Source organism: Hypomesus transpacificus, chromosome 1, assembly GCF_021917145.1.
Source record: "Hypomesus transpacificus isolate Combined female chromosome 1, fHypTra1, whole genome shotgun sequence".
NCBI classification, from domain to species: Eukaryota; Metazoa; Chordata; class Actinopteri; order Osmeriformes; family Osmeridae; genus Hypomesus; species Hypomesus transpacificus.
In genome coordinates, this window is record NC_061060.1 from 6,772,679 (window position 1) to 6,797,441 (window position 24,763).

Genomic DNA, 24,763 nt, shown 5'->3' on the forward strand with positions numbered 1-24,763 from the left:
CAATTCATATGTTCTCAGTACATTTTAGAGATATTTACAAATATATTTTTGTGGACAGGGCTTTGTTAGGTGTATAGAGCCACTGGAGAGCAAATCATATTCACACTGTGGCTGGATCTGGTAGAATGATTGTCATGGCCGAGGTAAGGACGCGTGACATTTCTTTTTAGTAATTGTAACAAAATAAAACCTATTCTCAATCTAAGGCACTGTTCTATTCTACCGTAATGGCGTCTGTCATAAAATTGAGAACAATTAACTCCATTTTGGCAGAAACCAGTGAACAGGACCAGGACTATGTTCCTAGAAGCAGCGTCTGCCCTGTAGGTTCTCGTTGGGACTGAGGGTTTCCACTGACCAAGTGAACGACGCACACATGCAGATCAACAGTTACGACCCTGTGTTTCATTTGAAGAACCTGGGAACCGCACGTTCTTGGAATAAACAGATGAAGGTTTGTTAGAACTCAGATGGGGGTTGAAAACAAGGCCTGGCTTGAAGGAACCAGTTAAGAAACATGTTTCATTTACTTCTAGAAAACACCACAACTCGCTCACTAAACTGGGCCTGTACAGTAAGGCTTCTTCTCATGAACCTAACAGTAATTCAGAAAGCCTTCATGCGCCTTTGAAACATCAAGAAAAAAACAATTTGCTTGTGAAACCTAAAAACAGGCTGCTCTAAGCGTGTTAATGGATTATGGGCTGTTAAATAAGTCTGCAACATTCTTTATGCTTCTGAATCAAAGCTCAGCTCTAGGGCCACTAGTCTAGACAGATGGGGTGTGTATAAAGCCGTTTCAGAGCCTTCTGGTTTAATAGCATGACAATCTGAGTCAATAGGCTATGAGGCGAAAAAAACAAACAAGGTCCCCAAACCACTCTGTTTGGACGATTCAAGCATAGGGAATTCAAGCTTCAACACAGCTTTTTTTTTCTTTACTTTTTCTATTATTATCAACCTTTTCAGAAACCCAAAACAAAAGACGGCACAAACACTATCACAGACTGACCGAATAACATTTGTATCCGACTGCAACCTTCCACAGCATGTATCCACACGTCACATCACAAAAGCACCTCGACTTCCATCAGTCTGCCCTACCACCCTACCAAGGCAATGTCAAGAGGGCTGGGGCTCAGACAAGCAGAAGCTTCCAGAACCAGACTGGCTAACTGGGCTCCACTGACAACTCCCATCACACAGGACACAGAATGAGTAGAGCTCCCCCTATTGGTGGGGTGTTCCTGTAAATGAAAACATCCTAACATGACCAGACTGTGGTAACAGAACAAACTACCCTGGCCTTGGACACGAGTCCGACACAACAGGACAGCAACTAGAACACATGACCAGACATATACACACTAGATCCACACCCGTTCCCCCTACATGACCCCACCCAACATGGCTGCATTGGCCTAATACTGATTATATACATAATACAATAACACTTAAATATGTTGAAATATATTTTCATATAAACAGACAGCCAAATTATATATTACAAAAATAATTGAAATGTTTTGCTAAGAGAGGTAAGGTAGAAAAGAAGCAGCTAGTATGTTAAATAGGATCATTGGGCTTTAGTGGACAAGCACTGGAATTCGAAGATGGAGACAGACAGACAGACAGACATGTGTGACTGCATACAAACACAGTGAAGCTTGCTAGTCTGAGACGGCTGACAACAGTGTTTAGCCCAGAGGAACTTTGAGCGTCGTGAGGGAACGTCAATCCATTTAAGTGTCAGTTTGGGGACTATAGTACTGTACACACACGCACCCTTCAGAAGACGTCTGAAGTGACTTCAAAATGAAATATGTGGACCATGAATGTGCACTTAACCAAACATACAGGTTAATCATCCTGGAATATAGTCATTCATATGGTTGAGTATAGATCCATGCAGTCATTGCTGTGGGGGTTAAGTTATACCTCAGCATTTCATCAGGATGCAATTCAATTTGAATTTGATATGAGCAGTAGCTAACCATAAACAGTATATCTATGTACATGTAAAACAGTAACCAAGTGTCAACATTTTAGGGGAAAACCTACAGGCCATAAATGTGAAATGAAAGAAAGATTCACGAGACAATCTACCTTTGCTTGACGATTCCTACATCCCTCAGTTTGAATGAGAAAGCAGTAGGCCTGGCAGGTGAAGTGGGTCATGTGCGCCCCCTGCTGGTCCAGGGAGGAAGGGTAGGGGGGGAGAGGTGGGGACAGCATATTTTAGGGGGGCAAAGCAGTAAGGGATAACTTCGCCCTACTCCCAAGTAAGGCTGGGTCACTGGATACTAGAAAAAGAAGCCGGACTAATCCAGAATTCTAGGTCAGATTCCAATTTGGATGGGATGACACAGTGCTCCTACTCAGTGTACTGGGTACGCAGCTGTACCGCTGGTCTGTCTCCTTGCTTGCTCTACAGGAAATGCTGAGAGAACTCCTGGAGGATGGACCTGAGAGACAACAGCACCCAGGCAACCCAACTGAGTCCCCACCAATCAGAATGCGCTTTGAAACCTTGCATTGCTCGACTTCCTCATACCTCAAAATGCTCACCTCCCAATTCTAGAGCCAAGTATGCATTCATTCTGGAATATTCTCAAACTGAGAAACAAAAATACTAAACATAAGAACCATTAATTACATAACAAGAAGCCAAAATTAATAAATTACAACAGCAACACGCCCCTGCCCCAAACACAACAAAAAGGAAAAGAAAGATAAATCAATATGAACAGAAACTCATACAGAGATACAAAATGATAACCGAGTCATGTAACGGAGAGGCCGTGAAGCGAGCACATTGAAGGAATACATGAGGATTTCCCTGAAGCATATCTTGTTTGTTTTTTTTTTCTTTCTTAAAACTTGGGGATGGGGATGGGGGGGTGAGTCCCCCTCTCCCTGCCTGTGCTCTTCCTCTGGCTGAGGTGGTCCAGACGAGGCTGGGGGGGTCTGGTCTGGAACTTTGGGAGTGCAATAATCACAGGTCTCTCTAGGAGGGGCCGCAGTGTCACATCTCTACAGAGAGAGAGAGACACAGAGAGAGAGAGAGAGAGAGAGAGAGAGAGAGAGAGAGAGAGAGAGAGAAAGAGAGACATAGAGAGAGAGAGAGAGAGAGAGAGAGAGTGAGAGAGAGAGCGAGAGAGAGTGAGAGAGACAGAGAGAATGAGAAAGAAAAGGAGAGAGAAAATGTCAATATATATATATACAAACTGAAATACTGAAACAATATTTGCACAGGCTCAGAAAATGGTTCACCCAGGAGACAAGGGGAACAGATGCTCTCAGTCTCCTTTCCCAACAAGCACAAACCAACATAGCCCTCGAGCGAACCTGACAGGGCTTCCATGGGTTGACTAGAAGGGTGGAGGCCGGGGACGGGGGCGCCCTTGTCCTCGAAGGCCACCCGAGGTGCGTCGGGCCCCGCGTCACAGTCGATGAGGCCCTGGCCTAGTCCCTCAGGGGCCTGGAGGAGGGGCCGGCCCTTGGAGTGGACGTTGAGGTCGATGAGCTCCTCGAAGCACCAGGGGCCAGGCTTGCCGTTGAGGCCGGGGACCAGCTTGTTGGAGTCCTCGTTCAGGAACTCAGAGCCCTCCACCAGACGGCCCTTAGGCACGGGACTGGAGCACAGAGCAACACCAGCAGGTACAGAGGTTAGCCGGGAAAAGTATGCAAGAGAGATACACTGACTTTGATCTGCTTTTATCTGAGGGAAAACAGCATGTGTGCTTAGACTGCAACAATGTGCAGGTATAACGACAGACACAAAAGAAGCAGCTGTAAGTTTGTGTGTTGAGAGTGTTCGTGTGTGTGTGTGTGAGAGTACACACCTAACAGCCAAAGGCTCTTCTGTGCTGCCATTGTTGTTTTCTTTGTCGTCCACCTCCGGCTTTCCATTCACACTGCCCACGGGCTCCTCCCGCTCTCCCATTGGTCCATCCGAGGGCAGGCCGCGCCCAACCGAATCAGCGATATCCGTCTCCATGGCGACATCTCCAGATGGCACCATCTTGTTCTCTGAAGGGAGAAACAAGCGCATGAGTCATAAGCACATGCAAACAGACAAACGGTTCAGTGTAAACACAGACGTCAAAAGACTGGATTTGCAACGCGGCCAATTACCCGTGGTTTCACAGTTCATCTGGTCAACTTCCTCTTCTTCTTCTCCATCACCTCCATCATCTTCTTCATCTTCCTCTCCATCATCCTCTTCATCATCCTCTCCATCATCCTCTCCATCTCTCTGTACAGGACAGGATGAGAGGGTTACAGTATGTACAAGATGATATAGCCCTTTTTCAGTATGCGTCATAATCAGAATTAAGAACGGTGTAGGACACAAAGAGGTCACCTTGAAATCGTTCTGTTCCCCCTTTCTTGTTCTCTTCATTATTTCTTCTATCCTCTGAAGGGTGACAAGCAAAAATAATAATAACAATAATAAAAAGAGACTTATGTTAGAAATAAGTGTGTTCAGATAAGTGTGTTAGATGCAGTGAGTGTGTTCACCCCTACACACCTTCTTGCGCTCCATGCGTTCCTGCTGGTTCTTCTGCATGATCCTGTCTCTCTCCACGCGCACTCTCTCCGCCTCCACCAGGGCCCGCGCCTCAGCCTCCTCACGCTGGGATTGGAGAAAGAGGCTGTCAGTCAAACAACCAACCAACCCACATCAGTTCTGACAAGGGAGCGCGTGTGCGCGGGCAGTCACCTCCTTCTGGAGCTCTGCCTGCTTTATGACCTCCTCCGCCTCCAGCCTCTCCCTGTCCTCCTCCGCCCTCACAGCCTCCTCCTCCTCCTGCTTCTTCTTCTCCTCCGCCAGCCTCTTCTCCTCCTCCACACGTCTGACTCTGGCCTCCTCCGCCAGGCGCTGCTCCTCCTCCTTCCTCAGCCTGGGGGGGGGGGGGGGGGGGGGAGAGGGGGCCGGGGGGGTAGGGGGCCACACAGGGATTAGGATGAAAGCCCAACATGGTAACCATGGAAGACAGTGAATCAAACCCTGGGCTAAATCTATAAAGCTTAAACTGGTTCTCTTCCCTTCCTTCCTCTTTCCTTCAAGAGATAACATCATTATTGCTGAGAGGACAGTTCGCCCTCTCTCGCCCCTATTCCTGCTCCCCCCCTCTGTGCCTCCCCCTCTACTTCCTGCTCCCCCCCTGTGCCTCCCCCTCTACTTCCTGCTCACCTCTCCTCCTCCTCCCTCTGTACGCGGAGCAGCTCCTCTTTCTCCTTCTGCTCCCGCGCCAGCCGCCGGTTCTCCGCCAGGATCTTGGCAGCCTCGGCGGCGGAGTTGGTGCCCGCCATGGCCTTGGAGTCTGACGGAGAGGAGCCAACCAGCAGCGCAGGGTTAACACACACACACACAAACACACACACACACACTCATTACTGCTCCCACATGCAGAGGCAGGGGTGTGCCAGCTTTGACAGTTGTGTGGTAATGGAGGCTATGGTTGTTCACACACACAGACACGGTGTGTTAGGAGTAAGAAATGCAGGGAGAGGAGGTGAGAGACACACAGAGTCGATTCCAGGAAGGAGAGAGAAGAGGACTGGGGGAGATAACATAGGCCTATCTCTGTCTCCCCTATAGACAGTATTGAGCATACAGACCTAAACACCATTAACCCTACCAGGGTCCAATAAAGATCTCCCCTGCAGGACATGATTGTTGCCAGAGGGGGGCAGTGTGGAGCGACAGGATGTGCCTCCAGCTGGGAGTTAATGGCCTCTCCTGGTCCACAGAGAATACATAGTGTTGCTCTGCTGTGTTTCCACGTCAGTCTAACACATGGACCGCAAAGGAGAGTCCTGCTGTACAGGGTTTCAACCCCACTGCATCAGGGACTTGAGTCCAGGACTTCACACATGAGTAGAATCCTGACTGGCGCGGGCTGCTACTCTGCTTACACCAAAATGGGGTTATATGGCATGAACATTCACCACAGACAGAAGGTGTGGTATTGTATTGAGGACGTATGTGTGTGTGTGTGTGGGTCCTGAATGCGAGGGCTCCCTCTCTCACCCTCTTTGGTCTTGCTGGAGGAGGTGGCGGTGGGGGAGGGAGACGGGGTTGTGCTGGTCTGGAGGGTCTCAGAGGACTGGGGGACGGGCAGGACGGGGCCCAGCTCCTTGGATTTGGAGTCCCTCTTCCTCAGCGTGGGGGGCCCAGTGGGGGTCAGGGCGGGTCTCTGGATGGGCGGGGGCTTGGCGGACGTGGTGTGGGGAGACGGGGGCCGCTGTTTGAGTCCCCCTGGGGAGGAGGGGCGGTTGCGGGGGCTGTGCCTGTTAGGGAGGGGGAAGAGAACCGATGTGAAAAAAAACATGCTTTTAACTTTAATGATGTACTAGTACTTTGCTCTTTTCTAGACAATCAAACAGCAAGGTGATGTGTGTATTTGGGGTTGGTGGTGATGTGGGGGGGGGATTCTTACTTGGCTGCTGCAGGGGAGGGGGTTCTCTTGGGGGCGGGGAGGGGGGCAGGGGAAGGGGAGCGGTTGCGTCCCGGGGTGCTGGCGGGCGAGGCCGGGCGTTTGCCTCCTGGTGAGGTGAACCTTTTCTCCTTCTGATAGAGAGAAAGGCAGGGGGAAAGTGAGTCGGCGTGAGCCCGAAAGGGAAATGACCCGTTCATGACATCAGAAAATACAACCTTGAAATGTACGGTTACACAGAGGCTAGAACAGTCGCCCTGATTAGCCAACGTCATTTGCTGCTGGGGATGAAACATGAGTGCCTGAAAGCCCACTTAGACCTGCAGTCCCTCAACACAGAGCCCTGACACAGTAGGACTCCAATCAATACCATGGAGAGAGACCACAGACACTGGATCTGAGAGACAGTCTCCCCTGAGGTCTCCCTTTTCCGCTCTCCCTCAACAGCAAAGGCGGCCTGTGGAATAACCTGTCCAGCCCTGAAGGTCATCATGCACGCCTGATTCTTTGTCATCTGTTTTTAATGCCCGCATGCTCACGGTCAGGCTGGCAAACATGCTGAGAGGTGTGGTCAGGTATTGCTTGGTGTACGTTTGAGTTCAGGATATATATTTGTTGAGCACAAAACATTAAGTTTTGGCTCTTTTGAAGGGAATACAGCCTTCCCAACAGGCTTGAGAAGGTTCTGGAGTCCTCCTCTTTATTTGGAGTACTCTGGGAGAGAGGAGCCAGAGAAATGGGGCTGGGAGAGGAGAGGCTGTTGGGAGTTCTGCCATCTCCCATCTATGTCACCTCAGTGTTCTCCATGCACACACCCAGGGAACGCATAACTAATCACTAGGAAAACATGCGCATGCACGACTTCGCTCTCTCTCACACACATCAGTGTCTGAACGCATCAGAAGAGCTGCCATTCCTCCCTCGTTAATAGGGCTCTGGATTTCCCATGTAGTTTCCATCACACACGCACGCACACACCACTTCCTGCCTCAGACCTGTCCTCGGCAGGCAGGAGAAAAGAGCTGGGCCAGCTAACCTCACCATCGTTTATCTTAATGTATATTTGAGCTTTGGTTCAACAGTCCACGGAACATTGCAAATACCGCCCACAAATTTGCCTTCACATTTCACATTAAGAAGGCCACACACACACACACACACCTCGAGGAGCGGCCTGGTCTGCTGCTTTGCATGGTCTGACAAGGCCGCTCCTCCTCTAACCACCAGGCTATTGTGAACCTCTTTGTCCAACGGCTGTGACAATGTGTTCCTTCATCCTTTCACTGGAGACAGACAGCCTGAGAGAGACAGACAGCCTGAGAGAGACAGACAGCCTGTGAGAGACAGACAGCCTGAGAGAGACAGACAGCCTGAGAGAGACAGACAGCCTGAGAGAGACAGACAGCCTGAGAGAGACAGACAGCCTGAGAGAGACAGACAGCCTGAGAGAGACAGACAGCCTGAGAGAGACAGACAGCCTGAGAGAGACAGACAGCCTGAGAGAGACAGACAGCCTGTGAGAGACAGACAGGGGGGGCCTGAGGGCTGGGCGACCAGGCCAGGAGCCAGAGGCTGGCGGTACGCCCCGCTCAGGGCAGCACAGACCTGCAGGCTGCACGTACAAACGAGGAGAGACACGCCTAGTCATGAGACAGAACAGCTCAATAGAAGGCCTGGGCTGGTCTGCAGTCACCTATTCTCCACAGTTCAGCCGTCGGTAGGAAACGGGGCGGGACGCTAACCTTAGCAGCTACAACCCGGACTGGCAACGCGGACTGGCGTGAAGCGGTCTCTCCTCCAGTCCTTGGAGGATTTGAGAGAGGACATTCTCTATCACAGAGAACACAGGCAAGCTGCTTTGACAGGCAAATCTAACAGGATGTGTGCATATAAAACGATGTCATTTGCGGGCCGCCTTTATTTTTTTAAGGATGTATCGTTTAAGACTGGCAGAGATAAGCGTTATCGGCAGTAACTTCCATCCTGGTTCCCTTTCAGGGAAGAGAAAAAAAAAAGGAAGGCATGACACATCTACATGATGTTGATGCGTGAACATTTCCCTAGCGCCCCTCGACGAGAAACAGAGGCTATACATGTATGAATAAACCACGCCGTCATCGATGAAACCCAGGGCGTCAAGACACCACCAGCCACCGAGCCGCGGTAGACAGGACAAACGTTCCATTCATGAAGACTGAAGCAACAGCTCAGCTGACTGTCTCTTCCACACCCTCGTTCACCAAGAGGTCACTTTGTGCTCCGGCTGTGGGGGAGGGGACTCACCAGGGAGGGGTCCAGGGGTCCGTCGGCCGAGACGGAGGTGGGCATGCCGCTCTTCTGCCGGTCGATGCTGCGGCTGCGCACGGGCCCGCGCGGCGGCGGGTGCATGGGGCTTGCCGAGGCTGAGCGAGGACACAGGTGACACACTGGTAAGGGACACAGTCATCGCGGGGCCGGGCGGCATAGCCAATGGGAGCAGGAGAAGCAGCCGAGTAGGGTGAGCGAAGCCGATGCAGGAAGAGAGAGAGAGATCGAGACAGAAGGAAAGAGAGAGAGAGAGAGAGAGAGAGAGAGAGAGAGAGAGCAAAGGGGGGACAAAACAACACGTCTGCGTATTAGATTTAGAACTGGTTGTGGCGCAGGCTTGTTGGGTGAGGGTGCTGTGGGTGGCGTAGGCGAGGGGCTGGAAAGGGGACACACAGAGAGGGGGACAGGCCCATGGCAACCCTGGCCGAAGCTCCAGGGTTGACAACGCTGAACACAACACTGAACACACCTGCCCTGAACACCAGCAACATACAACTGAGCATAGTCACACAGCGACACAGCACACCTCCCCCCACCACCACCACCACACCAATATCCATGCAGCTCATACACACAAACATCCATAACATGCTCTGCACTACAGGGCACTACACACACCACCACATCACTCCATTAGCAACAATGAAAGCATACCAGAGAAGGCAACAGTCTTGCAGTGATCATTGAGTGTTACATGAAAACCAGGTCATCTCCAGCTTCGGAGTGTTCAGAAAATAAAGATTTGTTAGGTTGTAGGAACAGAGCTGAGCCTACTGCCGCAAACATGTTTTATCTCTTGCTAGCTTGAACTCCATCCAAAAAACGAATCCCTTTGAATTTTTATAAGCTAACAAGATACCACAGCTAAGCACCAGTCTCATAGCTCGACAGTGGTAAAACAGTTACACAAACAAGCTTAAAGGCCCAGTATTGCCCCCTGAAAGGTACTAATGGGCGCTTAAGTTCAGTTGTGAGTTAGCCTAGCACTAGCCCTTTAACCAGGCCGCTGGCTGGGTCATGACTTCAGCTGTGCCTTGTGTTGCTGTGTCAGATTGAGGGATTACCCGTGCTAATCCCCGAGCCTGAGGATCTCTCCGGGGCTGACCACATCACAGACACGTCATTTACACTGACCGCTTAGCAAGGGGCTGGGAAACCAGCCTGCTAGAGCAAGGGCTGATGCATGCTGTTCCAGCATCTAGCCCCCTCAGGGGCGCTCCAGAGCTAACCCGCTAATAGTTCTCAATGGGTGGCCGATGTAGAGCAACAAAGCTTTTAGATGAACACTAGGTTGCATGTCTTAAATCTGGTGGGTGGACAGACCCAACAGGCTGGTTATGAAGTAAATTGACAGCGAAAGTTAAGGAGGTCAATGGGTCCATACAGCCAATAGAAAAGCCAGCAGTTCAAATATCCAATGGGTCGGTTCAGCAAGGCAATTTATCTATATCGCTCTGTTTCACATCCAACAATATTGTAATACAGCCATCTAGGGGAAGCGGTAAGAGCTGAGTGAAACCAGAAGATTCATAAGAGAAAATATTCAGCCATATTCTGTGTTATAACCAAGGGACATGATGTAGCGCTCAAACAGGTCCCCAACTCCCAGCGCTCATTAGTAAAACACACACACAAACCACAACACTCTCGTTGTCACGCAACCCACAGGTAAGCAGCTTAGAGCAAAGCTCCCAGCATGGACCTTGAGATACTCAAGACACACTGCGGCTCCCTGGCCTTCTCTCTCTCTCTCTCTCTCTCTCTCTCTCTCTCTCTCTCTCTCTCTCTCTCTGCACACAAAAGCCAATTGTGTATTAAAAACCCCCCATGTGAACAGGGGCCATGACCATGTCTTTGTGCGCCTGCAGAAAGCTGTGATGCGACTTTACTTGTGAACGTCAAGCATGACTAACCACGTACCAGCTAGGCCGGCCCATATGTAACTAATTAAGAAGCAATCAGCAAGCAGGGGCCCCAAAACAAACAGCAGCACCTAATCTAAAGCCACCACTGCTCTGTACACACACCCACCAACAACAACAACCAAGCCACTGGTTTACGCTTTAGATTCGCTGGTGACATTATGAGGGAGGGGGGGGGGACAAGGTGTGGAAACGTTAGCTGGCTGGTGATATCTGACAGACGACTGATGGGGCGGGGGCGGGGGGGTTGGAGGTCTCTGTGCCTTGCAGCAGCCTCCCTCTCTACAGGGGGTCGGTCTTCTCTCCTCGGGATGGGGGCGGGGGGTTACCTGGGGCGTCTGCTCCTTCGGCCGACAGGGCGGCGGCACTCTTGCTCCTAGCTAGTGAGGCCTGGGTGGGGGTGAGCAGGCGACTGAGGACCCCTCCGTCCATGGGGCTGACCAGGGGCCTGCGAGCTACATGGCCGGAACGAGCCCAACCCCGCAAAAATGTGGAAACGTGAAAGAAGAAGGAGGAGGTAAGGGGGGAGGGGATAAACACAAAGAAGGGGTGGGAGGATTGGAAGGGTCACTATGTGATTTCAACCAGCAGGAGAGAATCAACATAAGAACCGTGGCCAAGTCTCAATAGTCTTCGATGGCTTCCGACCCTGTCCATTGGTCTGTCAGTAATAATCAAGGACAACAGGGACAAAAGGGAGCTATGGAGGAGTATTGAGACTCAAACCAGGAGTGATTGTACAGCAACTGAAGAACAATTGAAGTGAGGAACAATGAGGTCAAATTAAAAGTGTCTCCCTGTTGCAGATGGGGAGCTGGAGGGGTAAAAAGGACCATTAGTGAGCTCAACAGAGAGAGCGAGATGGAGGGAGAGACAGGGAGAGAGAGAGGGGGGCGGTGCTATAGAGTAAAATTAGGTGGGAGAGAGGCGTGGGGCTGAGGACTAAAACGTACAAGAGTGATCATGACCAAGCAACTCTTGTTTCTGCTGCTCAGATTCTGTCCGTGTTTCAGACGGAAGATTCCACATTGTGAAATACTTTGTGGTGCTCGTAACTTTTCCTTTAATTGTTTAATTAAATCACTCAGTTTGCGTAAGTGACATCTACTTCTTGGCATGGGGAGACCTTGAATTTGACAGCAGAAACAAACAGCTCTCGCTTTCATGAAATGAAGAAACAGCCGTGGCCCTTAAGGGTTTTGATCCCAGTTCCAGGAGATAAATCAAAACAGAAGGTGGGAGACGCAGTAGAGGAGTCCTCCAGGCGATGTCCATTTTTGGCACTGAGTATGGGCGAGTTGCGTTCTCTCTCTTCCTTCAGGGACTCTGACAGAGGGGACATCTGTTGCAGACAGACTTGTTTGTTAGCTGTTAAGTGGCAGGGGCCCTTGTGTGTGGGAGGCTTTAGCCAGGCCCACTGTAACACTGCTGACTACCGCTCCAGGCTAGTTGAGGGCCTGGGCCAGGGGTATGGAATCTGGTGAGCAGGGGGGCTGGGAGAGTGAGCGGGCCTGGAGCTGCCTAGTTGGGGAATGGACAGGTTTAACTTGTTACGGTGGATTATCAACTCCATATTGGGACTTTCAGAGTGAGTGTCGAAGGCACAAGTATAGGACTGAATTACTGCACAGCTAGGGTCACAAAACAGCAACAAGGAAACATTTGTCCTGTGAATGACACCTGTGAAATGCAGACACTTCTTAGCTATCCTACTATATGTCATGAGAGCACACACACACACACAGTTTAACAGACACCGGCAGGGTTAACAGACAGAGGAGCAGTTAGCAGCACATTGGCCTGTTTCCCCAGTGAGAGCTCAGAGGCCGTGGGTGGTGTTGGGGCAGAGCTACAGATGAGCTGGCACAGACACACACCACCACGGGCACGAGACCTACGTGCCAAATCCACGTCATCTGGGAGGGGGAAAACAACAAACACATTGTGACAAACAAACAAACAAAACATTGTGTTAGCGCAGACAAAAGGAGCCATTCCTGCTGTGCGGCTCAGAGTCCAATATAAAAAATGGAAAGCACAAAAGGTTAAGAAAAGATTAGCTGAAAGCGAGACATTGTGAGCACAACACAGGAGAGATTTGTTAGAGGGAGACAAAGGAGAGACGGGCTGCCGGCCCTGTACAGAGCCAGGTAGAACACAGGGCTGCCGGCCCTGTACAGAGCCAGGTAGAACACAGGGCTGCCGGCCCTGTACAGAGCCAGGTAGAACACAGGGCTGCCGGCCCTGTACAGAGCCAGGTAGAACACAGGGCTGCCGGCCCTGTACAGAGCCAGGTAGAACACAGGGCTGCCGGCCCTGGGCTGCCGGTCCTGTACAGAGCCAGGTAGAACACAGGGCTGCCGGCCCTGTACAGAGCCAGGTAGAACACAGGGCTGCCGGCCCTGTACAGAGCCAGGTAGAACAGAGGGGCCGGGAGTCAGTTAGTGGAGCAGGAGACGGTCCAGGGCAGAGCACGGCTGGTTGGCTGGAGACGAGGGCGAGTGTGGAAAGAGAGAGAGACACACACACACTGAGGAAGGGACAGGAGAATCATCCAGGTCCAGGCTACAGAAAACACTGTAGCCTGGGCACTTCACAGCATCCTGCCACAACCTCATTAAAAAAAGGCAAACCGCCGTTGATGGTCTGAAACGCTGCAGAGTGTGCGGGTGAGTGAGCAGAGGACAACGAGGAGGTGTGCTTGTTATGGACACAAGGGAGCCCGGCGATGCAAGGGGGGTGAGACTGTAAACCACTGGTCATGCTAGCCACCTTGCTCGTCCGATGACCCTTTCTCGAGCTTGGCAGGGGGCGGGGTTTTACCCCTGCCATCTCGTGTGAGGGAGGAGCTTCTCTTCTTCACGGACGGGCCTACGGACAGGAAAACGCACATGGTGGGGTTACAGCCAATCAGGGACAGCGAGGGGCGGAGAGGGAGGAAGTCCCTCCCACTATCCCCCATCCTCAGCATTCTATACATCACATGGATTTCATTTAGTTGATTGTGTTATTCAGTTACAAGTCAACGGGCTGAGACTTAAGAGGCCTGACGTCCATGTTGACAGGGTGTGTCGGAAGGACATTGTGATCCCCCATGTGCAGACGGACCAGGGGAACAGGTCTGTCTCTAATCTGATTACTGATCCCAGCTGGATAGCTGCAACAGTAGTCTACAGTACAGCATGGTGATGTCCAGTAGGAGCTGCACTGTGGCGCACTGCTAACGTCAGGCTGCTGATCGAGATGGAATTAGCTTCACAAAACGACTGTTCTGACTACACCAAGTACAGTAGACTTGGCTGCACAGCTCAGTGAGTGGCGTCATTCTCCTCCAAACTCCACGGGCCCTTGTGTAGACCTGGGGTCAGACGGAAGACGTGTGGGCGCTCGCAGGGTGTTGGTGGGGGTGTGTTGGGGTAGTACGTGGGGGTCTTAGGCACCTGTCTGTTCCACCTGAGGTTTTTTGCTGGCTTCCTTAGTTGGCTGAGAGGCATTGCCGTTGTTAGGCAACCGGTTCAAAGACGAACTCCTCCGCTTAACACCTGGGAGACAATGAGACACCCACGGTGAAGATGTGACGCAGCAGTTTTTCTAGCCATTGAGCGCACACCCACCCACACACACACACTCTCTCTCTCTCTCTCTCTCTCTCTCTCTCTCTCTCTCTCTCTCTCTCTCTCTCTCTCTCTCTCTCTCTCTCTCTCTCTCTCTCTCTCTCTCTCTCTCTCTCTCTCTCTCTCTCTCTCCCTCTCTCTCTCTCCCTCTCTCTCAAATACACGCACACACACACACACACACACACATTGCTGTGGTCTGTCTTGTAATGGCCATATCACTAGTCCAGAGAAAGGACTGGATTCTAGCTGAGGGATGGTTATCCCTGTGACCTACAAACCCACACTGTGCCCTGCCTGATTTCAGAGTATGTTCATGACCCTAGTGAGGGAGGAAACAGGCAAGGGGAAGTGAGCTCCAAGACGGACGGCGTTAGAGAGAAATCAGCCATGTCAGAGAGGTGGGAAAAAATTAAGAGGCCTCTTGGCCTCGGCGGAGGGAAAGGAAACTGTGGAGAGATGTGACTTCACTGGTTATAATACGGACCGTTTTCGGCCGGGTCTAAAACAGCAATTCCTGTGAATCAAAGCAGGCCGAATTCCATTGGAAAAATCAGAGTGCTGGATACAGTACAAGGACAACTGAAGATGTAGAGGAAGAAAGGAGTAGGGCTAGATCAGGAGGTAGAATAGATCAGTAAGCAGACACCCTCATTGCCTCATGATTCAGCTACAATTTCCTGCAAAGTTGATATAAAACAGAGTATACGAAAGAAGGATGCAATGGAATCAGGTTTTCATGCCGCTTTATCATTGGCTGGGACCCGAGACAGCAATTTAGGCAATTGGTTTACCAGTCTCTTAATGCTCCAATGAGAGCAAGGAGGCCCGCTGTTCCTGTATACAGGATGGGGGGAGAGGAGTCAGAGTTCACAGTGGCAAGGGGCGGAGGGAGGGGAGCACAGAGGGACGGGGGAGGGAGGGAGGGCACTTACTTTTGTCGGGAGAGTTGATTAGGGTTGCGGAGGAGGAGGAGAGGCGTTTGCTGATGCCAGCCTCGGACGACTGTTTCAGGTTCATGGTGGACGTGGAGCGCTTATCCACTAGGGAGGAGGACGACACACAGGGGAGCAGGGGTTTACACAGGAGCCTGACCAATGGGAGAGGAGTTTGAGAAAGGAGGAGGGAGGACAGGGCTCTGCAGGGTCCTACTGTCCTACCACCAACATTCACTCATTTAGTCTACTTAGGGAGTATATAAAACTAGAGACTAAAAAAGCCAAACCTTTCTAATTCCAATGTGCTTCTATGGTGCATTTATTATTCATTGTCCCACATGCCAAAATGTGAGCCAAAACTCATTTTGAACTTGTCAAGTGCCAAACCAAAGCCATTCAGTTTTTAGGCACAGCAGTTAGTATGAAGAGCTGTACTCCCTGTGGAATGCACAAGACATGACCCATTCAAGACACACCAAAGATCTAGTGAGCATTAACAACACTGGTCACCGCATGCTGGAAACAGTCAATAATAAATAGTGGTGCGCTTTGACACCTCTCCGTGCCTTCTGGGTTCAGACGCCATGTGACCGCCCTAACACAGAAGTGTATGACAATGAACAAGTGAGTGAGACAAAGACAGACAGAGAGCAGGACAGAGAGCAAGGCCACAGTCCGTGGGTTTATCCATTCCGTGAGTTCCAAGGTTCATGGGGGGGGACAGAGTTCCTAGACCCAGGAGCAAGTTAGTGAGGCAGTGGGAGTTAGACAGGCCAGGGGCTAGCTAGGTTACAGTGCCAGTGCCAGTCTGTGCCGTGCTGCTACAGGAGGGGGGGGGGGGGGTGAAGAAGGGCCAGCACCTTGTCGGGTCCTGGGGGGCTTTTCTGGAGACGCCTGGGAGATAACTATAGCTACCGGTGAGGATGCACCTCCGTCGGAGTCTCCTGTGGGGGGGAAGAGAGCTCTCAGGACGGCTCTCCCTCTCATCCATCCAGACACACAGTAAGGCTAACACATGGCTAACGGCTAGCATCCCCATCCATGGCACGGTGCAGACAGTACAATGAATAACAGCTCATTAGACTCTTCTAGCTGAGTCACAGTAACGCAAAGCAGTTGAACACATTCATGTTAGCATGTCGCATCCATTCTGTGGATGCCTTGTCGACAGGGAGGCCCTGTTGACAGCGTTCAGACACATTGATCAAGCATACAGGAGGCCCAGAGAGGCTGCCTGGAACTCGGAGCGCAGGTCAGGATTCGCAGCCTCAGAGGAAGCAGGGGTTTACAGACCTGCGTCACGGTTGGTCTCTGCTGCTAACATATCATGAGGAGAGGGGGCTGCGCCGTCTGATCTGAGCCACAAGTGCATGGAGAGATGGAGAGAGAGAGAGATGGAGAGAGAGAGAGGGGAAGAGACAGAGAGGACTGCTTACCGGGTCGGCCGTCGACGTCTGTGGACAGTCCTCCCCAGGACCACCTTTTCTGCCTCTGCTCCACTCGCTGGCTCCGCTCCAGGGTGCGCCGCATCACCGCCTCGTAGTGCTCCTGCAGCAGACAGGGGGGAGGGAGGGGGGGAGGACAGGGAGGGAGGGGGGAAGGGAGGGAGGACAGGGAGGGAGGGGGGAAGGGAGGGAGGACAGGGAGGGAGGGGGGAAGGGAGGGATGAGGGGGGAATGAGAGGGAGAAAAGAATGCAAAGTCATTCACACTACAGCAATATTATTTCTAATACCAAATTGAGGTGGTCAAAATGCTCATGCTCAGAGTGCTCATGCTGTAGGACGAAATGTCTCCACATCACAAGTGTGTCATATCATTGGAGGTTTACAGCAAGCGTGTCATACCAGTGTCATTGCTCAACAATGAAAGTCTGGAAACGAATGACATTGAATTTGGGAGATGAAGTTGATTCTGAGATATAAACAATAGCCCATCTGAGCAGGGTGAGAGAGACAGGGTTGTATTAGAGCTCCTGTGTGCTGGTCCTCATGCTCCGCACCTTCTCCTCCTCCTGTTTGTGCCTTCTCTTCTCCTCCACGGCCGAGCGCCTCTGCTCCTCCTTCCTGCGCTGCTCCTCCAGCTTCCTGTGACGCTCCTCCATCTGGCGCTCCACCTGCAGCTTGGCCTTCCGCTCGCGCTCCAGGATCTGGGACTCACGCGCAGCTGTGAGTGTGGGTGGAGAAACAGACATGGGTCAAATACATTGGTCTGATTACTCTGTGTATGTGTGTGTCCGTGTGTGTGTGTGTGTCCATGTGTGTGTGTGTGTGTGTGTGTGTGTGTGTCCAGTCCCCTCTCCCCTCAGGTCAGCCATTGAACCATATCAAATTCAACTTTTCTGGTTTACTTTTTTGCTTGGACAGGGTACTCCACTTGCACATAACAGACCCAAAATAACTTAGATTAGAGTTCTGGTCTGTTGATAAGATCTTATCTTTTCTCTAGCACTATGACCTGTAGCTAAAGAATGGCAGATGTTGACCATGCAGACGCTGCCTCCCTCTCTTACCTTGCTGTTTATCTGCCTCCTCACGCCTCTCTTTGGCAACTCTCAGTCTGTCGTCGATCCTGAGTGCAGCGCCGTCGATGACTGCAGACCAACGAGAGAGAGAGACACAGTGCTGTTACACACGTTGTGTGTCCGTACACACGGCCCTCTGCACGCACGCGCACGCACACACGCACACAAGTGGACTGGCGAGCCTCACAATGGCCTGCAGTGTCATTCAGGGACAGCGTTAATCACCTGGGAAGCAGATCTGTTCATGTGTGACTCATATTAAGGAGCTTTGCTGACCACTGCTAGTGTAATAAGATGATGACAACTCGGGCTATAAAACAGGATGACAATGCTGAGAGGTGCGAGTGACCCATTAGGGGATTATATGGCATTTAGCACCATTCTTATGAACCCGCTTTCATCATTACATGAAGCAGTCAGGTGAGTGAGAGTGTGTTTACCTGGCCTGGGCCCCTGAGTCTTGGCTGTTGTGGTGGTGGTGTTTGCAGCAGGTCCTGGGCTGTTCCCTGATAGGCTACGCCGCTCCTCTGCCTGCGCCTGCGCAGCTGCAGCTGTTCACACACACACACACACACACACACACACACACACACACACACACACACACACACACACACACACACACACACACTGTTTAATATAGCAAGGGCAAGGATTTCAATCATCTCAACCAGACTGCTCTAGGCGCTTAGAGCAGATGGAGGTCTGGAGCTGGTGGAGAAGGCGTCTTGTTTGTCCTCCATAGGAATGCATGTTCTAGGCAGATCCGGAGGATTTGAAAGCTTAAGAACAATTCAGCCATTCAGCCTCCAAGCATTCTGCCCCTCCTCCCCAACACTGAATGCTTTGGCTAGCCGTGCACTGCACACAGTGCCGTGTGGCCCACAGGACGTGACAGTGGGCCTGCAGTGGAGTCAGGCACCGAACCCAGGGACTAGTCATTAACCAAACCCAGTCACCCATCTACCCCACTACTACACTACACAAGGATATGAGCTGTGCAGAGGAGACACGATGAAGGCACCACCTTGCATAGTCAAATGTGGGCATGCGTGGGAGTTGGCTAACTTGGCAAGCGCAGCCTAAAGGAAGGCGTGAGAGCGGGTCAAGGGGGGGGGTCCAAGGAAGTGAAAAGGATGTGAACAAAAGCTCACTGATCTCTTGTAGCGTGCCACTTTCATGGTGCCCTTTGTGTGTGTGTGTGTGTGTGTGTGTGTGTAGGAGTGGCTGACAGGGTGGCATAGAGGTCATCATGTGATACAGCGCTGTCTGCTGATAAAGAAGGGATGAAACAACAAACAAGGGCGAAACAACTTCCTCTCGTTCCCTCCTGTTGTCCTTCACCCTCAGAGATGCAAAGAAGAGCAAAGGACCTGCTCAGACCTCCTGCTTGACTTGAGCCTGTTTAGATCCTGTTGATAGAGGACACAAAGCCCACCAGGCCCCTGGGAGGATCATGTATTCACCAGGACTACACGGTCAGAGCATGGAGCCTATTGTGTGTCAGTGTCGCCCCTAGAGTCATAATTAGACTCTAGGGAACACTTTGCGCTTTGGGCTATGAGACTAGTGAGCACAACCCCCCCCCCCCCCCCCCCCCCCCCCCCCCCCCCAGCAGCACGGGTCATCTCACGATCCAGACAGAGCCATGAGGCCTACTTCCCACAGCACCTTTACCTCACCCTGTCCTTGACAGTGTTCAGGCAGAGAGTCAAGTCAACACCATAGTCATCCTATGTGGGCTCGCCTGGTACAGCTAGCACCCTAACTGCACACTTCACAGCAGCCTGCAAAACTCTGGAACTAAGGAAGGTTGCTTGGAAACACAGTCTATACGCTGCAGAAAAGATAGACGGGGAAAACACAATAAAAATAAATAATAATAGAAGGTGGAAAAAATAACAAAAAACTAGCGGAAATGACCACCATAAAACGAAGAGAGAGGTTATCAGTGAATGTGAGGAAACAAACAGGGCACTAAAAGGGGCTTTGGGCTACGATATAAAAAGCTCAGTAGCATTAGCCTAGATATGTTCGGTGAGAAGCAAACTAAACTGAAAGCAGAACAATAGACCTCAGGATTCAATAGTCCCAAACTGACTAACATCCTGTGTATCTAGCTTGTAGTGATGGCAGGTCTTGAGGCCACCGTCCTTGCCAGGCCAGCGGCGGTAACAAAGCTTCTTGACACACAAACAAACAAACAAGAGAGCATCAATATCTGTCAAACAAAGCAACAGTGGCATCAATGCAGTCAGGTCAAAGATTAGAGGCTGGGTCAAAGTCTGCTGGCTCCTTAATCCCATAGGAAGCCTAGCATTCGTTTGCTTTTCCTCTCACGCTCCAGCGGCTATGGAGCCCAGGTTAAGGGTGTTAGCTTACTGGGAGGATAATGACCTTTTGATTGGGGCAGGGGTGACTTGCTAGCTGTTGGAGAGCTTCAAATACTGATCAATTATCTGAACAACAACCCTAATCATCTACGGCCTTTGGACAGTGGAGGGCAGTGAGGAAGGATTCGGGGGTGAAGGCAGTTGTGGCAAGTCTCATGAGCTACTTAATATAGATACCCATCGGCCCCTTGAGGGGAAAATACAGGAGAATAACAACACAAGGTGCTGAGAAAAACAGATAAACAACTAAGTCCCTCAACAGAGGAGATGGGGGAGATGTGAATGGGGCAAATACATAAATCTTTGATTTTGAAAAGTGAGTCGTGTGTAAAACCAATCAAGATGTATCTGGTGTCCTTGGCTCTACCAGAGTAGCTCGGTTGCATGGCAACTGTTGCTGAGGGATGCATAAAACGGCTCGAGAGACAGATAATAGGTGTATCTATATCTCAGGGTCAAAGGCTCACAATGCATCAGAGTAAACACTGAGTGATACCCTCAAGAGTGCTGCTAATTTAACAGCTTAGTTAGGAAGGGCCCACATACTGCGATGTGGCTAGGCTAGTTTAACTACTCAAGCCTACAGAACTACCTCTTATAAGTGGAACAGGCAGAGTTCCTTGGCCCAGCCAGTCCAGGCGCAGGAATGGAGAGCAGACAGGAAATTGGAGAGGCAGGGGAAAGGGCTGAGTAGGTAAAACGAGTGCAGCCAAGTTAGAGTTTCTCTTTCTAGGGCAGCCCGACAATTTAGCCCTAAATCTCAGACACGTTCTTGGCCCTGATCTAAGCTTCAGCCATGCTTTGGAAAACAGCCTGACCAGTTGGAACAGAAAAGGCGTGCTAAAAGGACTGTACTAGTCTGTTTAGTTCAGCTCCACAGAGCAGGTTGGCCTCTACTTACCGAAACATCATCATAACATAAGACATTCACATTCAGCATGAACTCATGGAGCTTGGTATATGAGCCGAGTGAGGCCCCTGTGTGATGTGGACATGAAGCCCCAGCAGGTGCACAGTGACACCTGGACAGAGACTAGCAACCATGGGGCGGGAGGAGCACCTAGCCACTAGCATCTCCCTCACTCCATCACTATGGAGATTTGCATTGATAAGCATACATTAGAGCTGAATGGGCTGAAGCCTGACGCAACACAAAGCCAGGTTGAGAGCAGCAGTGGTGCTGGTGTGTGCTTAGCTACACCCCAGACTGCGTAAGGACAACAGTCAGGATGGGGCCTTGCTCAGCAGCAGAGCCAAAGCCCATTAACCACTCCCCTCAAGAGTCCATTTTCCTCATGCAAAACACTGTTGCTAGATTTTTAAGCCCATCATCACCAGCAAATGCATCATAGTTTCACTCAAATTGTAAAGGGTTTGCCTCAGATCAGCCATATCACTTGCCAATTCATGATTTCTTGGTAGCATTATGCTGTAAGGCTTTGGCATCTTCCAAAGCTTCAACAGCACATGTCCCTTTCATCACGTTTGAGAGCAGTCAGACAGAGTGTACTGATTAGTTAAGATGTCCACAGGCAGTTATGTGGAGGTACCAATACCCCTCTCTCATCAGGGGGTTGCTGATGAACAGGCACACACACACAACATAAAAACACATGCACACAGACACACACACACACATTACAGGCTGGGGGGCGCAGGACTCCATGAACAGGAAACAGACCAGCCAGCACTAACTTCTCTTTCAAACCCAACCAGACATGTCGGGAACTGCTCATTGACAACAGTATCAATAGACATGTTTGTTAACCACAAAAAGATGCCATTTCAAGCAAGGATCAAGGGGGAGCAGTGTAGGCACAGCCAATCTGAACACCAAGCATTTGTGCTAATCTTCTCATGATCAGGAATAGAGGGCATTCACAAGAATTCAGATGACATGCTAATTTCCAGCATTGCGTCCAAAGGACAGACAGGCAACGATTCCAACCAACCCATAGACAAAGCACAAAAGATCACACACACACACTCACATTGCAATCATCAGTCCTCTATCACAGGCAGACACCCACTCTGAGAAACTCTCTCCCACAGACACAACTGAACCAAGAGTTAGTTCAGTGGGTCACTGAGGGGCTGGGACCTCCCTCCCTCTCTCTGTCTGTCTGTCCTGACAACAGCAGTGGTCTGGTTAAAGGCCTATTAGCCGGGTGCTACTTGCCTGGCAGGAAATGTAGTGCTGCAGATGTCTTGACTGTATCGTGTTCACACTGCTTAATAATGCAGGTCTTCAGAGGGTATGTGACACACACACACACACATGACAGGGATTACAGGGGACACATTCACGCAAAGGTAAGCTTGGGCTATTTCCAGAGCCACAGGGATGATGACACGCTGACAACAGAAGGCAATGCTTCATACTCAGCAGCTAATGCCAATGTGCTGACCAGGGCTTAGGGTCAGTTAAGGTTCACCTCATGGCTCTCCGACGCCCACTGGTAGACACACAGGTATACCATTGACCAGGTTCTATCAGCATCAGTCGAATGTGAGATGGACAAGGATATTCAAATGAAGCTGGCTAGATTTGCTACTCAAATATCTGCTGTAAAACAAGGTGGGGAGAAGCCTTTGCATGAGTGGGCATATCACATAACTATATAAGATTATCTTTAACTCCATGTCATGAATCACTGACCCAGCTAGGCCAATAGCTTTCCTGGCTATTCATCTGGTGATAAATTGAACTGTTACTAATGCTTTTCCATTATGGAGATATGTCATGACCTTTGAACTCTGTAGACAGGGATAACTCGTCCTATGAAAGGGAACAGGACTGGACATTTGAGGAAAAACAACTCTTAGATGGCCAGCAAAACCCCCCAAAAATGAACAGGAAGATCAATTTCTTCCTTTGGTTAACTTAGACCACTTTTGAAATAGTTGTCATAGTTGTGATTGTGCTGCAGCTGAGGCACAGGCAGGGTTTCAATAGCCCTACAGCAAGAACAAGACAGGCGTCTAATCTGTCCTCATGATGACAGGGTACACACACTCCTGGCTTACGTTCTTGAGGAGATAACCATACATGTGGGTGTTTGTCCCTCAGAATAGATTCCAGACATTATTCTGTTAGCCTTCAAATCCAGGGTATGAGGGCTGAAGACACCTCCTGAACAGCCATCCCAGTTTGATGGTCATTTAAACTAAGAGTGAAAATGGAAAATTGCAGGAAAACCCCAAAACTAAGAGTAGTTACAATATGGACTACTTTCAGGACAAAAATGTTTTGGCCTACACCCAAGTTGGGTATGTTGAGGGAAAAACACAAACACACTCAAATCTTAGCCTAATCTACCAGCTTGAGTCACAACAAACCCGCCATTCAGACCTACTGATGCAGACACACAGTAAAGGATCTGTGCCTTTGGCATCAACTCAGGAAGAGGTTGGTTGAAGACTGAAGAAATAGAGGAATTCAAAGGAATTATGCAGTTTCTAGAGTCCTAAAGGCTACAGTACAAAATATTAGATATTGGCTTGTAAAATATTTTCTTCAATGAAGGGAATCAACCAACAGAGTCCAGACAGAGATATTGCCTTATCACTGTCTGGTACCCAAGACAACTCATCAAATATTATTGGGCAACTTTATCCTTACATCAAAACAGCAGAACTGCTCAGTACTGAGTGTGCAAGTTCAGTGTCAGGACCAGCATCTCAGTGCAAAATCAGATCATATTTGTTCTAGTTAGCCTAGACACATGTGGTGGCTATGCCACCTGTCAACACAATTCTAGGCGACACTGTGGAGGCTACACTGGTTATAATCTAGATGTTTTCTCTGATTTATAGATTTGTAACTGCTCTGTCAATCGAAAGATTTACACTTACTAACATGCATGGTCTATATTATAACAGGAAAAAATCTACTTAACAAATCAACAACCAACAATCAGTATAGCCTCATGTAGCTTTGCTGACTGTGACGAAGAGGCAAAATTTCGATCAACTAAGGGTCACATTAGCTAGTTAACACAATGTCAGTGTCGCTGTCATTGGCTTAGCTAGCTAGCCTGATAGCGTAGCGTAAAGTTGCTATGGCGCGCCATGGTAACACAACTCTCAACCGCCGGTCAAAAAAGTAATTTACTTAATATAACAATATTATACTTGAATGGTACTGTAAACTCTCCGCAAGTGTCAACAGCAAACAGACCCTAAAATGACCAAGCGAGAATCAGACACGAACAAACGATATCAATCAACGTTAAGCTAGCTAGCTAGATGGCTAGTAGCAACTGAACTGTAAGCTAGCCGGCTGGGGGATACAAGTTGGAGACATCCACCCCTATTGTCAGCGGATAACTCTAGCTAAGGCTGCTTAGCTAACTAGCTAATATTCACAGTACAAGTAGGGTAACGTTCCCATGTAACTTAGAAAATATGCAAGATAGAATATAACAAAGCTATTAACAAATTGTGCATATATTAACAGTTTGGGTAAATATGTTTCTTACCCATTTGGGCTCGCAACCCTTTGAGAGACGTTGCACCCTCCGCCATTTCTGTGAAGTTTTCCTTCTCTATTTTTTTTTTTTTCAGACTCAATGAGAGGCGCGCAACAGACGGATACGTGGACATTCAAGTAAAAGGAGG

General features: G+C 50.0%; 1 protein-coding gene and 1 long non-coding RNA gene across 12 annotated transcripts; one reads left to right on the forward strand and one right to left on the reverse strand.

Annotated features, from left to right (window-relative positions):
- Nucleotides 1-942: 942 nt before the first annotated feature.
- map7d3 (MAP7 domain containing 3) lies at nucleotides 943-24,763 on the reverse strand. 11 transcript variants are annotated; one of them, XM_047050433.1, is made up of 21 exons: nucleotides 24,625-24,724; nucleotides 18,191-18,301; nucleotides 17,739-17,819; nucleotides 17,229-17,392; nucleotides 16,664-16,775; nucleotides 16,088-16,171; nucleotides 15,225-15,332; nucleotides 14,116-14,217; nucleotides 13,448-13,546; nucleotides 11,005-11,130; nucleotides 8,730-8,848; nucleotides 6,450-6,580; nucleotides 6,041-6,300; nucleotides 5,201-5,330; nucleotides 4,727-4,907; nucleotides 4,535-4,639; nucleotides 4,367-4,420; nucleotides 4,138-4,258; nucleotides 3,846-4,032; nucleotides 3,349-3,635; nucleotides 943-3,033 (listed from the first exon to the last, which is right to left on the reverse strand). In XM_047050433.1, exons 1-21 carry the CDS (start codon nucleotides 24,668-24,670, stop codon nucleotides 3,026-3,028), a joined length of 2,616 nt encoding a protein of 871 aa, XP_046906389.1. In that variant the 5' UTR covers nucleotides 24,671-24,724; the 3' UTR covers nucleotides 943-3,025. The 11 variants fall into 11 exon arrangements, with proteins under 11 accessions (XP_046906389.1, XP_046906316.1, XP_046906467.1 ...); XM_047050360.1 differs by having other exon boundaries at nucleotides 8,730-8,872; XM_047050511.1 differs by lacking the exon at nucleotides 16,088-16,171 and having other exon boundaries at nucleotides 8,730-8,872.
- Nucleotides 12,764-13,189, forward strand: LOC124489017. Its single transcript, XR_006958748.1, has 2 exons — nucleotides 12,764-12,825; nucleotides 12,862-13,189. It is a non-coding gene; the product is annotated as an uncharacterized LOC124489017 (long non-coding RNA).